This window comes from Vollenhovia emeryi, unplaced genomic scaffold (assembly GCF_000949405.1).
Source record: "Vollenhovia emeryi isolate VEMERY1.0 unplaced genomic scaffold, V.emery_V1.0 DF939120.1, whole genome shotgun sequence".
Lineage (NCBI taxonomy): Eukaryota > Metazoa > Arthropoda > Insecta > Hymenoptera > Formicidae > Vollenhovia > Vollenhovia emeryi.
In genome coordinates, this window is record NW_011967246.1 from 974,888 (window position 1) to 988,828 (window position 13,941).

The window sequence follows — 13,941 nt, forward strand, 5'->3', positions numbered from 1 at the left end:
AAAAATGCCTCACGGAAGTTGGAAGTTACTGTTTCTATCGCGTGTATTGCTCGTTTCTTGCACAAGCGACATCATGGCCCGAGATTTCTTTATGTACAAAGGCGTGTTCCACGCTGTCGCGTTTTCTTGCGGCGGTCTCGAAAGTGCGTAATGCTATTTGGACGATTGAAGTCCCTTATAGAAATGTAACCGAAATAATTACTAGAAAATTACTGTACATCAGTAATTTCTAATAATTCAATTACTGAATTCCAGTGATTGTTCAGTGCTTTTTTCGTTCCCAGTTGTTACATTTCTGTAAAGGGTAACTCGTGTATAATTATTATATTACAAGCTTCTCTCGCCTGACAGGCGACGTGAGATTTGCGAGGACGTTCAACGATGTCTTTGTACTCACGTCGATATGGAGCCTCGGAAATGTGAACGGGTCGTCGATACGTACTCTTAGGAGGCTCTTACAGAACAACAATCGCAATTTAGGCGTTTACGTGGACGCGCGATGCGACGGACACAATTACACCGTGATATATTCCGAGGTAAAAGACGTTCCTTCAAAAAATTTCTGAATTATATGGTATATCGATCGCATGGAGTAGTCTAGAATTATAAGAATGTGTAACATGATGTAAGAATAAAGAGTAATGTATGTGAAAATGTAACCGGAGGAGGGGAGGAACAGGCAAGGGTCAAGAAAGATAACAAAGCGGCGGACGTTGAGGCAGCAATGCCAAAGTTCTTGGTATTAATCTCTCTTTTATTTAAGGCCACAAAATCTTCCTTGTTCGGCGAGATGCACAAGTGGCTGATTTTGGGACGACAATTGAACGAAACCGTGAACTACTTAATTGACGACTCCTTCAGCGTAGTGACCGACATCACGATTGCCATAGAGACCTCGACCGGTTTCGATTTCTACGACGTGTATAATCCTTGCAAATCACGCGGTGGCCGCTTGAACGTAACAGCTTTGGGTTACTGGACCGAGAAGTCCGGCATGGCGATCAGACTGACGCAAGCAAAGTACGAGAGGAGATCCAACTTGCATCGTATGAAGGTCAAAGTGGGAGTCTTGGTAAGTAAACCGATTAGCTCTCAACGAGAAAGTGTGGCAATTGACGATAATAATAATTTATTCATCCGGAAATCTCTCGTAGCTGCCGCGTAGGTTCTACAATTTGTCGGCGGACGAGATCGCGTTGGATCAAGACATGAAGGCGAAATACGGCCGGTCCCAATTCCTGTACACGATTTTGTTACACATGGCTGATCTCTTGAACTTCACGTAAGAATCCTTTTGGAACGGACGAACATTATTTTGAAGTATACTGTTGCACTTATCTCTTTTATGAAGTACGGAAATATCTTTTATAATTATTTTAATTAATTAAGCATGGATATCGTGGAGGTGGATCCGAGAAAGCGGCAGGACAATTCCGCGCCGATGTTCGTCGCTTTTCAAAAGAAGACGGTGGACATCTCAGCCAGCCCGATCGTGATGAAGGCGGAGAGATTACGGTCGGGAGATATCATCGGTCCAGTATGGCCGATGCGGTGCGTAATTTCGTGATGCGCGATAACGAAGTGCTGACCGGTGCATGAGCAAACTGCTTTTTTGCGCAGATCGTGCTTCTTATTCCGGACGATATCTTCGGCGAACTTCAAGACGAAGCAATTTTTGCGACCGTTAAATATTAAGGTCTGGTACGTGGTGCTCTCCACAATAATAGTCTCTGCGTCCGTTCTGGTAATATTGATCAGACAGCAAGAAGGCGTTCAGACTCTTGCGGAGGGCTACAACATTGCTATTCTTTTTACGTTGGGCGCCATTTCCCAGCAAGGTAGAAAGCTTCTTCCTTCATTCTCGCAGCTCTTGAGTCAATTCTTGAGTTAATTCTTGAATTAATTCTTGAGTTAACTCTTGAATCAAGCAACGCATAGGAGATGAAGAGCTGTCGGTAGATTAACTTTCACCCTCGCAGGTTCCGTGTTCGTTCCGGTGCATTATGCGAGTCGCATAGCATTCATACACATCATGCTCTTCAGCGTGTTAATCCTGAACTACTATTCGGCGAGCATCGTGTCCGACCGTTTAAAAAACGTAGACGTGAAGATGAACGACTCGTTGATCAGTTTGGCGGACAGCAATCTGAGAGTAGCAGCCGAGCAGACGCCATACGTTCGTTCTTTTCTACAGGTAGACGCTCTTTTATATAGTCCAATGATTAATTTGATAAAGAAGGAGCTGCAATGATTATAATGTAAAGAATCGTAAATAATTTTACTCAAAATACACAATATTTTTTTGTCGCATCTACGCACTTCTCGGCCCGTTCTTTCGCCCTGAAAGACACCGGAGAAAGAGATACGGTATTTTAACGCGAAACGGTGGGACAAACTACCGGAATCCAAGCGTTATCTGCCACTGGCGGAGGGCATGGATCGCGTGGCTAAGGGCGGCCTGGCTTATCACACTTCGATCGAATCCGCGTATCCGTATATCGATCGACATTTCTATCAGCGGATGATATGCGAGCTGACGGAGGTCCATCTCTTTCGCGCGGTCCTCGCCCTTTGGGGCAGGCACAGGAGCCCGTTCACCCCGCTATTGAAAATCGGGTAGGAAAATACGCCAATGGCGTTTACAATTAGTATTACTATTAAAATAACGATTTTTAGAGTGCTATACTTATTGCTGTACTATGGCGACGCGAATAAGTAGACACCTACACACATAGAGGAAAAATCCCCTATTATGAGAGAGCGCGGTTTCTGCTAAATTAATAGACGTCATTTGTTGGTTCCACCATGAATTTATTGCCCTAGGAGTGAAATCTGTTTTGTGAAAAATTCATTGTTCGCTCGTGTAATTATAGCGAAAAAGATTTGTGAAATTAGATGTAGAAAACCCGCTATCTTATGTTAGAAACTTATCTCATAATAGAGGATTTTCCTCTATCATCAGAACAGCACACAGGTCAATGGATTTTTAACATTTAGTTCATATTATTAATAAATTAATAAATTATTCTGTTTAAGGCGGTCTCGATAGCGGATAAGGATATATCTATATCTCATATTAGAAGCCTATCTCGCAATAGCGGACTTTCCTCCGCCTTATCGTTTAAATGTTAATTCTTCAAGCGAATTGTCATTGTAACGTTTATTATTGCAGCTTGACCAAGATGTATGATATGGGCATACGCACGCGGCAGCTGAAATTCTGGTCGGCGAGGAGACCGTTTTGTCCGAAAAATATGCTAGTCGCGGAGCCGCTGTCGATCCACGAAGCTACGCCCGTTTTCGTGTTTGTTGGCATCGCCACCGTGCTAGCTATCATAATCTGCATAGTGGAAAACCTCATCTGTTGGATACGTCCCCGGTAACGATCGACGTTAAAAAGCTGAAGAGTCGAGAGAAAGAATAGCGAATTTCAAACTTTCCATTCGATTGTTTGGTCTGTCTTTTTTTAGATTATCAGTATATTCTACCAACGGACTACGGGGAAAGCTATGCTTTTCGACATTGAGGAAGAGCAGCACGCCTGTTTCGCCGGGCGAAATATTCTCGCGCGAATGATCAAATAATAATTTCTATATGCCACTCTGACGTTTGTTTAATTAGATTTTATCATGGATAGCTCGTGTGTTTAGATGTACGCGCAAATAATTAATTATCGTGTGCGGTTTGCTGTAGCTTGACAGTGACACGTTTTCTAGTTCTCATTCCCCGACGGAATGTCGTAGCGGTGAACGATAAATAAACGATAAGACGTCGTTCGATTTCAGGATATCACATTCAATATTATATCGATGCTGAAAAATTCAAAGCATGTCGCAGCCGACTCGTGCAAACTCAATCGAACTGCATTTCTATTTTCGTTATCTCTTTCGTTTACTCGTATTCATGCGTGCAGGCTCAACGTTACTTAAAATCCGCGGGCCATTTACTTTTTCCACGGCGATATGCGTAATGTGAAATTAAAGCGCGGTGTAACGTGTGTGGCATTCTTCCTTGCCTTATTGCAATTCGCTTGTAACGTTAACGCCGCGGACAGCGATTTTATTCGCGACTACTTTGTAAACAAGGCAGTGCGAAATGTCGTGGGATTTTCCTGCGGAGATTTTACGAGTAGGTGGAGCCTTTAAAGTATCAATATATTCATTTGATAAAAGCGTACAATTTATAAATGCTTTTTAACAAAAATTCTCTCTCATGCACGTTCTCTTTTTATCGCAGGCGATTTTTACTTCTTGAAGACATTAAGCAGAGCCGGTATATATACGATCATCCGGAGGCACAGCACGGATTTCAACCTACGACGATTCTTGAGAACTGACGCCTGGAGCTTGGGGGTCGTTGTGGATTTGCGTTGTCACAACAAGAGCGCCGTGGCCATCTTCGCCGAAGTAAAGAGCTTTATAAAATCGATTCTTATATTCATTCTTATTCACGCGATATTTCCGATCTTCTCGTAAAAAGGAAGGAAGCGAGAAGGAGCTGATATTTTATATTTGTCAGACCTCGAGGTATCGTATGTACGACTACTCGTATCACTGGTTGGCCCTGGGATCGAAGCTGGACAGCAGCGTGCGGCTTTTGAACGACAGCGCTTACAGCATGACGACCGACTTCGCGCTCGCGATAAGGAACGGCACTGGCTACGATCTTTACGACGTTTATAATCATTGCAAGTATCGCGGAGGTACGCTGAACGTGACGTGGCTGGGCTTGTGGCGACGAGGAGAGGGTCTTACCGTCACTCTGACCCAACCCTTGGTCCACAGAAGGGCTAACATGCACGGCATGACGCTGAAGATGTCTGGCGTGGTGCGTGTAATAATGGAAATGTTAACTGGATAATGTGTGGCTTTAAAGAGAAAAGAAGGAACATTTAATTACATTGTTTGTTATCGCATGCTTTATCGTTAGATACAATACAGGCCGAAAAACATGCGATTGGAGGATTATATGGTTGACATTAACACCAGATCTTTGGACAGCATGCACAAATTCGTGTACGCGATGATATCTCATACCGCGGATCTTTTCAATTTTAGGTAGTCTTCACTTTTTAAGACAGACTTCCGTCTTTTTGGTAGCTAATAACTGTCTTTAAAAAAAATTTTTTTTTAGTGTACACGCCTCGGAGATAATTTACTGGGATCGTCACAGCGTGCACGGCTTGATATTCGAGATCTTACAAGCGAACTACATCGACTTTGGCAGTAATCCTAGGATTATGGTGTCTGAAAGATTAGAAAAAGCATCTCTGATCGGCGCGGCGTGGCCGATTCGGTATCGAGACTTCGCTTTGCGTTAAGACAACGTCAACCTGACATGGTTTAGTGAACGATTAATCTCTTTCCCGCAGACCTTGCTTCATGCTGCTGTCCACCCCGTCGAGCAACATCAAACTTAAGATCTTCTTTAAGCCGTTTTCGGTTTATACTTGGTACCTGAGCGCCGTATTTATAGTGTTCTTCATGTTCGTGATGAGAATAATAATGAAACGCGAGGAGACGAGCACAGACGAGACCTATTCCGACGCTGTGGTTACTACTATCGGCGTTACCGCTCAGCAAGGTATAAAATGACGGGTGTATGAAAAGTGCCGTCTTAATTGCAATTTAACGACAATATATATATATATATATACATATCTATCTCGCAGGCACAAATTTTTTTCCTAAACGCATTCCCGGCCGTATCGCTCTTCTGCAGATCCTCGTGTTCAACTGGATCATGTACAACTACTACTCGGGCGGTATAGTGTCGGCTCGTTTGAGCGAGCCGCTCGATAAGATGGAAGATGACGTGACGGTTCTCGCGGATAGCGATCTGAAAATCGCGGCGGAGGCTGTGCCGTATCTCAACTACTTTTTATACGTACGCACGTTTTCGGACACGTCGAGATCGTACGCGCGGAGTATCGCGGAAAGGCTGTATAATCGTTCGTCTTAATATTTTCAGAAACTCAGCTCGACCAATTACTTCAGGCAGAAGCGCTGGGATTCTCTGCCAGAGTCGAAGCGGTACATGCCGATAGAGGAAGGTATGAAGCAGGTCAGCGAGGGAATCCTGGCCTATCACACGGACCCGAACACGGCGTATCCGTACATCGAACAGACGTTCGAGCCTCACAAGATCTGCGCGCTGACGGAGATCCACCTGTTCAAGCAGTCCGTCATGGGTATGTACGCCAGTCGCAACGGTCAGTTCACCGAGATGGCGAAAATCGGGTAAGCTCTTCCGTGTGCCGCTTTTCCCTTGCGACGAGAGCACCCGCAGCAGTTAAGGAATTCTTCCCCAGACTTTCCAAGATGTTCAATACCGGGTTACGCGATCGACAGATCAAGTATTGGTCGAGCAGGAAGCCTCAGTGCACGATCGACACGTTGTCCACGAGAAGCATATCCGTATACGAGACCGCTCCGGCTTTGATCCTGTGGTCTTTCGGCGTACTCATCGGAGGCATAATATGCATTATCGAGAATATCATATACTATCGACTCGAGAGGTAGGCTGATGCTCGCGTCTACGTCTTAGGGCATCGGAGAGTAATTATCATTTTTTGTTTGCTCGCAGAGAAGAAATGCTGACACGATTGAGCAGCGGTGATGCGGAGGAGAAGGAGGAGGAGGAGGAGGCCGGCACGAGCAAAAATAATTTGTCCGCGTGAACCGTCTCGCCTTGGGAAGTAAAATATTCACGAGTCGTTCGCGTATTATAATTGGTACATTCGTTAGTGTCTCGTTATTGTATATTTATTTCATGCGGTGGGACAGCACGCGTTATACAAAATGTAACTTTTTCCCAGTCCAATATTTGCCCTAATAAAGTTGTGAATTCACTTTGCATCGAAAAACAGTCTCCAGAGAAACTTTCCCATGAATACTTTCGTAGAAAACAGCCGGATAATAGACAGTAGGGAGACAGGCAGATCGATCGTAACAGATTAGACTTGAGTTCAGGGGTAATTGATAAAGGGGACAGATAAATAGGGCAATAAATAGGGACAGAAAGTAGAGAAGTTAGAAACTGAAGAGGAAATCGTGCATAGGGTGTCTCGCGGACGCTCCGTTGAAATTTTTCAACGCGTTGACCGTCGCGTAAACCACTTGAACGTAGTCCACGCCTACAGAATTCAAAAGCTGTTAACTGAATAAGTTCCTCGTTGAAGAAGCCTCAGTCCTAAATTGGTGGGAGAATCTGCAGAGATAAACGACAGGAGTAACGACGCACCCTGTATATGGTTTGTATCACAGTAGCCGCCGTGATTATGCTGTCATGTCAATCGACGTTATAGGATATTATGGATGACCCCGAACTCTACAAATCGTTTCTACCTCGAGTCCTGCTGTTGTCTCGGACACGAAATTATCTTGGTTCCCCGTAGAACGATGACGAGACGGAAACATTTGCAACGTCGTCGCAGCTTCGTGGTTCGTGCACACTGAGGTAGGATGCATCCGACGTGGCGCATTTTTCTCCTGCAAGCGTTCATCGCCGTCGCGTACGCGCAAACCAGCCGAATCATTCACGACTACTTCGTCTACAAGAAAGTGACCAGAGTGGTGGGTTTCTCCTGCGGCGACATGGACGGTGAGTCGCGTGTAAAACTTCTTAATAATCTTCGTAGAGTAAAATGCGAGCGATTTTTGCTGGAGCTCTAATTTTCTTCGTGCAGAGGATCTTCTCACGCTGAAGCTGCTGAACGCCGCCGGGATGTCCACGGCGATCAAGCCGGCCGGATCGCAAATCGATATACCGAGGTACCTCAATACCGATCGAACTATGGGAGTGTTTGTGGACACGCGGTGCCCGAGTCAGAACGTCAGCGGGATTTTCGACGAAGTGAGAATTCCATTGTATCATAGACAAGTAAGGCATATTTTACGCTTTGGAAATTAAGTAAAAAGACAAAATCTGTGCGTACAGGGTACAGCGCATCGAATGTTCGATTACTCGTACGTCTGGCTGATCTTTGCGAGCGACTTGAGCCACAGTTTGCAGAGCTTGAACGATAGCGGCTTCAGCATCGTCACGGATTTTGCGATCTTGCTGCCGAACGGGACGGATTACGTCCTCTACGACGTGTACAATCACTGCAAAATGCGCGGCGGAGTGCTCAACGTTACGTGGCTGGGCAGCTGGCGTGAGGACGACGGACTCGCGATCAATGTGACCGGTTCGAGGATCAGCAGGCGACGAGATTTCCAGGGTTTGCGAGCCAAGGCGGCCGGAATCGTAAGCCTCACCCTAGAGGGGGAAAAAACGCGTGTTCCAATTACTATATTATCCGTAGGTGGTGCACAGACCAAAGGACGTGAGTTTGATAGATTATCTGGAGGGCGACAGCCTCGAAGTCATGGACAATTGGCCAAAATTTGGACACACTCTTCTCTCGCACGTCGCCAACATGTTTAACTTCACGTAATTGACCGTCATACATATACATATCCCCGCGTACATACCCAGTGAGAAATGATTCGTCGATCGACATCGACACCGTCGACTTGACGTCGATTCGACATCATTTCGACGTCGATCGACGAATCATCTCTCGCTGGGTAGTGTATAGAGCGCTCAACGAACGTTTTCGCGCGCAGCATGGAACTCATCGAGATCACCCACTGGGAGAAGAACGACAGTAACGGTCCCCTGATGGGCACCTTGAAGAGGGACGACGCCGATCTGGGTTACTATCCGTCCATCCTGACGATCGAGAGATACGGATACGCGCGTGTCATCTTTCAACAATGGCCCACGCGGTAAGCAATCTGTCCGGCGGAGAACATTTATACAATTGTGTAAATAAAATACGATAAACGTACACGGAATTTTTTCTTCAAAATTTATCCTGAAAATCATGTAAACGTCGGACAACGCGGCATTTCGAAGAATTTTATGAGTTTTTTAATTTGACCACACATTCCACTAGTAATTATACACTTATATACATTTTACAATAGTAGAATGTATGGTAAAATTAAAGAAACTCGCACAGTTCTTGAAAATGCCACGTTGGTCCATGATTACGTGATTTTCAGGGTACATTTTAAGAGAAAATTCTCTCCGTGTGGCGATATAAGAGCCCGCGCTCTTGTCCGATGCGCGATTAATTTTTCACTCAGCACCTGTTTCATGTTTCGCACCATACCGGCGATGAAGGTGAAACCCTGGATAATACTGAAGCCGTTCGCGGCAGACACGTGGTACATGATTGTCGTGATCGTGGTGGTTATCATTATCATTCTCTCCTGCATACTGAAGCTGGAACGCGCCGACGATTACGGCTGCAGCATCTCGGCACTGATCACCGTTGCCGCATTATGCCAGCAAGGTACTTACGATCACGACGATACGATCGGCAAAGATATATTTCATTCTTCTGTTATCGTAATGTCGATCAGGTTTTCCTTCCCTCACTAATCAATCGGCGAGTCGAATCGCCTTCATTCAGGTCACGGTCTTTGGCCTGCTGGTATATAATTACTACTCGGCGGCGATAGTGTCGGCTAGATTGAACGAGCCCCTTCAAAAGATGAATGACTCGCTGTATTCGTTGGCGCACAGTAAGATGAAGTTCGCGGCCGAGAAAAATATCTTCTTCAATTTTCTGCTGCGGGTAAAGGCGTCATAAAAACAATTCGACACTTCTGAGCTTAATCACTCTGACAAGCTCTTTTTTTTTCCTACTAGAACCAACGACCGGAGGTGCAATATTTTAAGCAGTTTTGGAACGCTATACCGGAATCGAAGAGATTTATCCCAATCGAGGATGGCGTGCAGGGAATAATGAAGGGAGGCTTCGCTTATCACGCGGATCCGGACGATATCTATCCGTCCATCGAAAATACGTTCGACAAGCAGATGATATGTCAGCTAACGGAGGTTCATCTATTGCAACCCTCTGAGCTGGGCCTGTGGTCCAATCTTAAAAGTCACTTTCATGAAATTTCCAAAAGAGCGTGAGTATATACCGTCACTACACGTTGAATGCTGCAATTTTTGTTCTTCAGAATAAATATTGAGTCAAGATTATTTATAATACAGATTACTGAAGATATCTACATCGGGACTTCGGCGACGAGAGATACGTCGCCGGTCGGCCAGAAGGCCTTATTGCCCAAGCGACGAGATCTTTGTCTCCAGTGTGACAATTTACGAAGTGGCGCCGATCTTGATTCTTCTGCTCTTCGGTATGATAATTTCGCTCATTGTATTCGGTATGGAGCACTTAATTTTCTATATGGTGAGTTCGAAGCGAACGTCAGGCATTACGCCAGACATGAGGCCAGGCGTTAAATCAAACATTAAACCAGCTGTTCAATTCGGTATGAAACAAAGTATTAAATCAAATGTTAAAACAGGCATTAAAACCGATAAGAAAAATAAGATGTTGCTAAGAGATAAAGCACCGCCTAGCAATAACGTTATTCTGGTGCTTCCGAAAGCAAGTGAACTCTTCCAACAGGTGCTAATGTCCGAACGATATCAGTAAAGGATATGAAATTTCTAATAATAAGATTCTTAAGTTTTATGTAAATTATTTATGAGATTACCAGTATATACATATAGGTATATGTAGTGAGAATGAGCACGCATTTAAATAAAGTACAAATGTGTTTTCACGATTCCTCCCCTTGTAAGTCCTGATACACAACGCGCGAGTAGGGTAAAATAAATGTATTAAATACAGCGCGTATTTCTTATTGTTAGTTAAATACTATTATGTCACGCTTTGAACGTGCCGACGAAATAACTACACGAATAACGCAATAGATCATCATTCTATTACGAAGGAAATGTAGTTACTTTTTCTTCTTAGATTTCTTGTCAACGGCGACTGGCGTCGTTCCAGTGAGATCTGTCAAACGCTGTTTCAACTTTAGTAATATTTCCACTTGTGGTTTCCACACACTTCCGTCTTCCTTAGCCTTTAACTCCCGTACAAGATTGCCCTAAGGTCGCGATGTAATGTAGTAATTTGAACGCTAAATTATGAAGAAAAATAGCATCATTGTTATGACGTCCAATACCTGCTTCGCGATAGCTGATTCCAATGCCGCCACGTTCGTTAGAGCATCCCCATTTTGTTCCGGCACGTGCGTCGGTCCGGCCTTTTTATTTTTCGCCGGCGATTTCTTTCCAGGTGCGCTCGCATTACTTTTGAAATCATTCAGCTTCTTTTTGAGATCTAACAAAATTTCTACCTGCGGTTGCCAAACGCTCTTGTCGTGTTTAGCTTTCAGTTCTCTTACCTGATTGCCCTAGAAAATACATAAAACGTGCAAAGAGAAAATTCTCATATTATAAGGAGAGAGAAAAAGATCCACCGACTTGCTTCGTAATTGCAGCTTCTAACGATGCGATACTCTCGTTGGAGCTTTTGTTCGCTCCCTCGCCATTATTTTCCTGCTGGCCGGCGTATTTCTTGCGTAACATCTCTATCTTTTGATCCTCGATCTTAGTGAACAACGGACTGGGCTTGCCGAGTTTGTGCCACGTAGGTAACATGTTTGTTATCGTTTCAGGGATATAGCCGTAACTTTTGTTACTCAAACCTAGTTGTAATCTCAATTCTTTGGCCGTACTGGGCATAAAGGGGGCCAGAAGAGAGGAAAGAAGACAGGCTAAATTGCAGCAAATTGCAATGACCGTTCCAGCTTTTTTCCTGTCGATTTCAAACGAAAATATTACTCAAAAGGACGAACCAATGAGAGCACGGTTAAAATAAATAAGGCTGGTTATACTTGTCGTCGTCGTTTCCCTTAACTTTCACCCAAGGCTGCTGGAATTGCATGTACTGATTGCCATGCTTTGAAATCGCCAGTATGTGTTTCAAGCCGTCCCTCAACTTGGCTTGCTCCATGGCGTTAATGTAAGACGACAGTTCGCGCTGTGCTAACGCCAATACAGTCCAATCAGCCTCTTCCGCCTCTATCGGTGGTACATTAGAGTCGAAGAACTTTTCAGCGAACACCAGAGCTCTATCCGTAACAAGTTTTCGAGACTGTTAATTACAGATTACCGCAACGTTAATTATTGATGATTTACAAAGAAATGTAGCTACAAACCTGTTGACAAAATTTCCAAGATTATTTAGTAACTCGCTATTGTTTTTCGTGGCTAAATCCACCCAATTAAAATTGGAATCTTGAGTTTCAGGCCTAATGTAGGCCAAATAAAATCGCCACACGTCCGCTGGAATGCCGGTGTCTCTGGCATCGGTGCCGAACACTCCGATACCTCTAGACTTGGAGAATTTTTTATCTTCATAATTCAGATATTCTGAAACGGAATAATAATTATCGACGGGAAGAGATCGACGAAAAGAATGCGCGTGAATAAAATTAAAAAAAAAGATTCGAAAGAAGAAAAGATGAAGAGATAAATGTGCATAGAGTTATAAAGTGCATCCGACAAACGTGCATTCTTTGGAAATATCATACCAGTTGCCATTATATATCTCATCAACGTGTAATTTTGATTAGCCGCTATTAAACAAGCGGGAAACATTATGACGTGGAACGGTACGTTATCCTTTGCCATAAATTGGCACAAATCGATTTTTGTATCCTGAGGAGGTTGCCACCATTCCTTATAATCTTTGGTATACCTCTTTGTAATACTGATATATCCAAAAGGGGCGTCAAACCAGACGTAAAACACTTTATTTTCGAAACCCTCTACCGGGACCGGTATGCCCCACTTCAAATCTCTGGTTATGCAACGCGGCTTAAGACCGTCGCGTAACCACGCTCGTGAAACCACCCTCGCGACGTTGGACCATCCTTTCTCCCTGGCAACGGAATATTTCTTTAGCCTGTCTTCTAGCTGCAACACACGGAAGATTTACGCATATATTCCCGCATTTCGCCGGGGGGGGGAAAAAAAACCCGCGTCAACGGAGCGTCGCGATATAAATCTTACCTTGGGTAAATCTAGAAAGAACTGTACCGAGTTTTTCACGACAGGTCTAGTGCTACAGATCTTACATCGGGGGTTTATCAACTCGACCGCGTTCACGAGGTGACCGCAGCCGTCGCACTGGTCACCGCGCGCGTCCTCGTACTTGCATCCGGGACACGTACCCTCCACGAATCTGTCGGCGAGAAACCGATCGCAGGATTCGCAATGGAGCTGTTCCACGCTCTCGGACAGCACGTAGCCTTGCGACTTAATTTTCAGGAAGAAGTCTTGAACGATTCTGAAAGGAATTGTCATGAGAACGACCGCGATGGATGTGAATATAAAAATACACGTTCTTACTCTGTCTGCTCGGGTGTAGTAGTGCGACCGAAATAGTCGAATCCGATGCCGAACCAGCGATAAACGTCGTTGTGTATGTCGAAGAATTTATCGCAGATAGCCTGAGGCGTCGTTTTCTCTTGCAAAGCTTTCGCTTCGGTCGCGGTGCCGTACTCGTCGGTCCCGCATATGTAGAGGGTGTTGTAATTTCGTTGCCTGCAATACCTGCGCGAATCTCGATGTCATTCTCAAGTTACAAATCACTAGACTTATTTTAAGTGTATCTGCGAACCTTGCGAAGATATCGGCCGAGAGAACGCAGCCGATGATATTTCCTAAATGCGGAACGTTATTAACGTAAGGAAGAGCCGACGTTATCAATATATTTCGTTCGTCTTTCTTAGGCAGTCTAAAACGAATACACACTCGGCTTAATAAGCTCCTATAAACTGTACAGGTACATTTACATTCGTCCAACTTACATGGGGTATGAACTTTCCTTGACTTCCGGATATTTCTCGGTGGGCCAATTCTTTGTCACTTTACAAAGTTCCTCCTTACTAACGATCTCCTCTTTTTCCTTAGTTGGACTGATCTGAAATTCATTTAGGTTTGCACACGTGAGAGGCTTACCGTTGCTCGTGGAATGTTTATTTAAAAAAAACACATATTTATAAAACACTTACA

General features: G+C 44.4%; 4 protein-coding genes across 5 annotated transcripts in view; 3 read left to right on the forward strand and 1 right to left on the reverse strand.

Moving 5' to 3' along the window:
- The first annotated feature begins 58 nt into the window (after positions 1-58).
- On the forward strand, positions 59-3,597 carry LOC105570412. The gene is made up of 10 exons (XM_012027582.1): positions 59-143; positions 352-536; positions 764-1,072; positions 1,155-1,282; positions 1,390-1,551; positions 1,621-1,838; positions 1,980-2,194; positions 2,348-2,616; positions 3,173-3,379; positions 3,471-3,597. The coding sequence occupies exons 1-10, from the start codon at positions 74-76 to the stop codon at positions 3,574-3,576; spliced, it is 1,869 nt and encodes a 622-aa protein (XP_011882972.1). The 5' UTR covers positions 59-73; the 3' UTR covers positions 3,577-3,597.
- Positions 3,594-6,865, forward strand: LOC105570411. The gene is made up of 10 exons (XM_012027580.1): positions 3,594-4,128; positions 4,237-4,406; positions 4,519-4,827; positions 4,930-5,057; positions 5,134-5,295; positions 5,372-5,583; positions 5,672-5,886; positions 5,971-6,239; positions 6,311-6,517; positions 6,586-6,865. Exons 1-10 carry the CDS (start codon positions 3,963-3,965, stop codon positions 6,677-6,679), a joined length of 1,932 nt encoding a protein of 643 aa, XP_011882970.1. The 5' UTR covers positions 3,594-3,962; the 3' UTR covers positions 6,680-6,865.
- An 82-nt stretch (positions 6,866-6,947) lies between these two features.
- Positions 6,948-10,637, forward strand: LOC105570410. 2 transcript variants are annotated; one of them, XM_012027579.1, is made up of 10 exons: positions 6,948-7,252; positions 7,397-7,602; positions 7,688-7,854; positions 7,939-8,247; positions 8,306-8,433; positions 8,610-8,771; positions 9,135-9,343; positions 9,414-9,628; positions 9,703-9,971; positions 10,057-10,637. In XM_012027579.1, exons 2-10 carry the CDS (start codon positions 7,464-7,466, stop codon positions 10,502-10,504), a joined length of 2,046 nt encoding a protein of 681 aa, XP_011882969.1. In that variant the 5' UTR covers positions 6,948-7,252; positions 7,397-7,463; the 3' UTR covers positions 10,505-10,637. The 2 variants fall into 2 exon arrangements, with proteins under 2 accessions (XP_011882969.1, XP_011882968.1); XM_012027578.1 differs by having other exon boundaries at positions 6,948-7,602.
- LOC105570408 (methionine--tRNA ligase, cytoplasmic) overlaps positions 10,539-13,941 on the reverse strand; it is a 5,881-nt gene continuing 2,478 nt past the window's right edge. Inside the window, exons 6-15 of the mRNA XM_012027577.1 lie at positions 13,737-13,849; positions 13,547-13,663; positions 13,276-13,479; positions 12,937-13,213; positions 12,456-12,840; positions 12,081-12,294; positions 11,757-11,993; positions 11,344-11,677; positions 11,043-11,273; positions 10,539-10,964 (exon numbers count right to left, since the gene is read on the reverse strand). Of these exons, the coding sequence (XP_011882967.1) occupies positions 10,815-10,964; positions 11,043-11,273; positions 11,344-11,677; positions 11,757-11,993; positions 12,081-12,294; positions 12,456-12,840; positions 12,937-13,213; positions 13,276-13,479; positions 13,547-13,663; positions 13,737-13,849 (2,262 nt within the window). The 3' untranslated portion in view covers positions 10,539-10,814. The remainder of the gene's footprint in view (positions 10,965-11,042; positions 11,274-11,343; positions 11,678-11,756; positions 11,994-12,080; positions 12,295-12,455; positions 12,841-12,936; positions 13,214-13,275; positions 13,480-13,546; positions 13,664-13,736; positions 13,850-13,941) is intronic.

Coding starts and splice junctions, on each gene's coding strand:
- LOC105570412 (XM_012027582.1), top strand. CDS start 74: ATGGCCCGAGATTTCTTTATGTACAAAGGCGTGTTCCACGCTGTCGCG. Junction 537..763: donor ACACCGTGATATATTCCGAG/GTAAAAGACGTT, acceptor CTTTTATTTAAG/GCCACAAAATCTTCCTTGTT. Junction 2,617..3,172: donor ACCCCGCTATTGAAAATCGG/GTAGGAAAATAC, acceptor TTATTATTGCAG/CTTGACCAAGATGTATGATA.
- LOC105570411 (XM_012027580.1), top strand. CDS start 3,963: ATGCGTAATGTGAAATTAAAGCGCGGTGTAACGTGTGTGGCATTCTTC. Junction 4,407..4,518: donor CCGTGGCCATCTTCGCCGAA/GTAAAGAGCTTT, acceptor TATATTTGTCAG/ACCTCGAGGTATCGTATGTA. Junction 6,240..6,310: donor ACCGAGATGGCGAAAATCGG/GTAAGCTCTTCC, acceptor ATTCTTCCCCAG/ACTTTCCAAGATGTTCAATA.
- LOC105570410 (XM_012027578.1), top strand. CDS start 7,464: ATGCATCCGACGTGGCGCATTTTTCTCCTGCAAGCGTTCATCGCCGTC. Junction 8,248..8,305: donor GAGCCAAGGCGGCCGGAATC/GTAAGCCTCACC, acceptor TATTATCCGTAG/GTGGTGCACAGACCAAAGGA. Junction 9,344..9,413: donor TGCCGCATTATGCCAGCAAG/GTACTTACGATC, acceptor AATGTCGATCAG/GTTTTCCTTCCCTCACTAAT.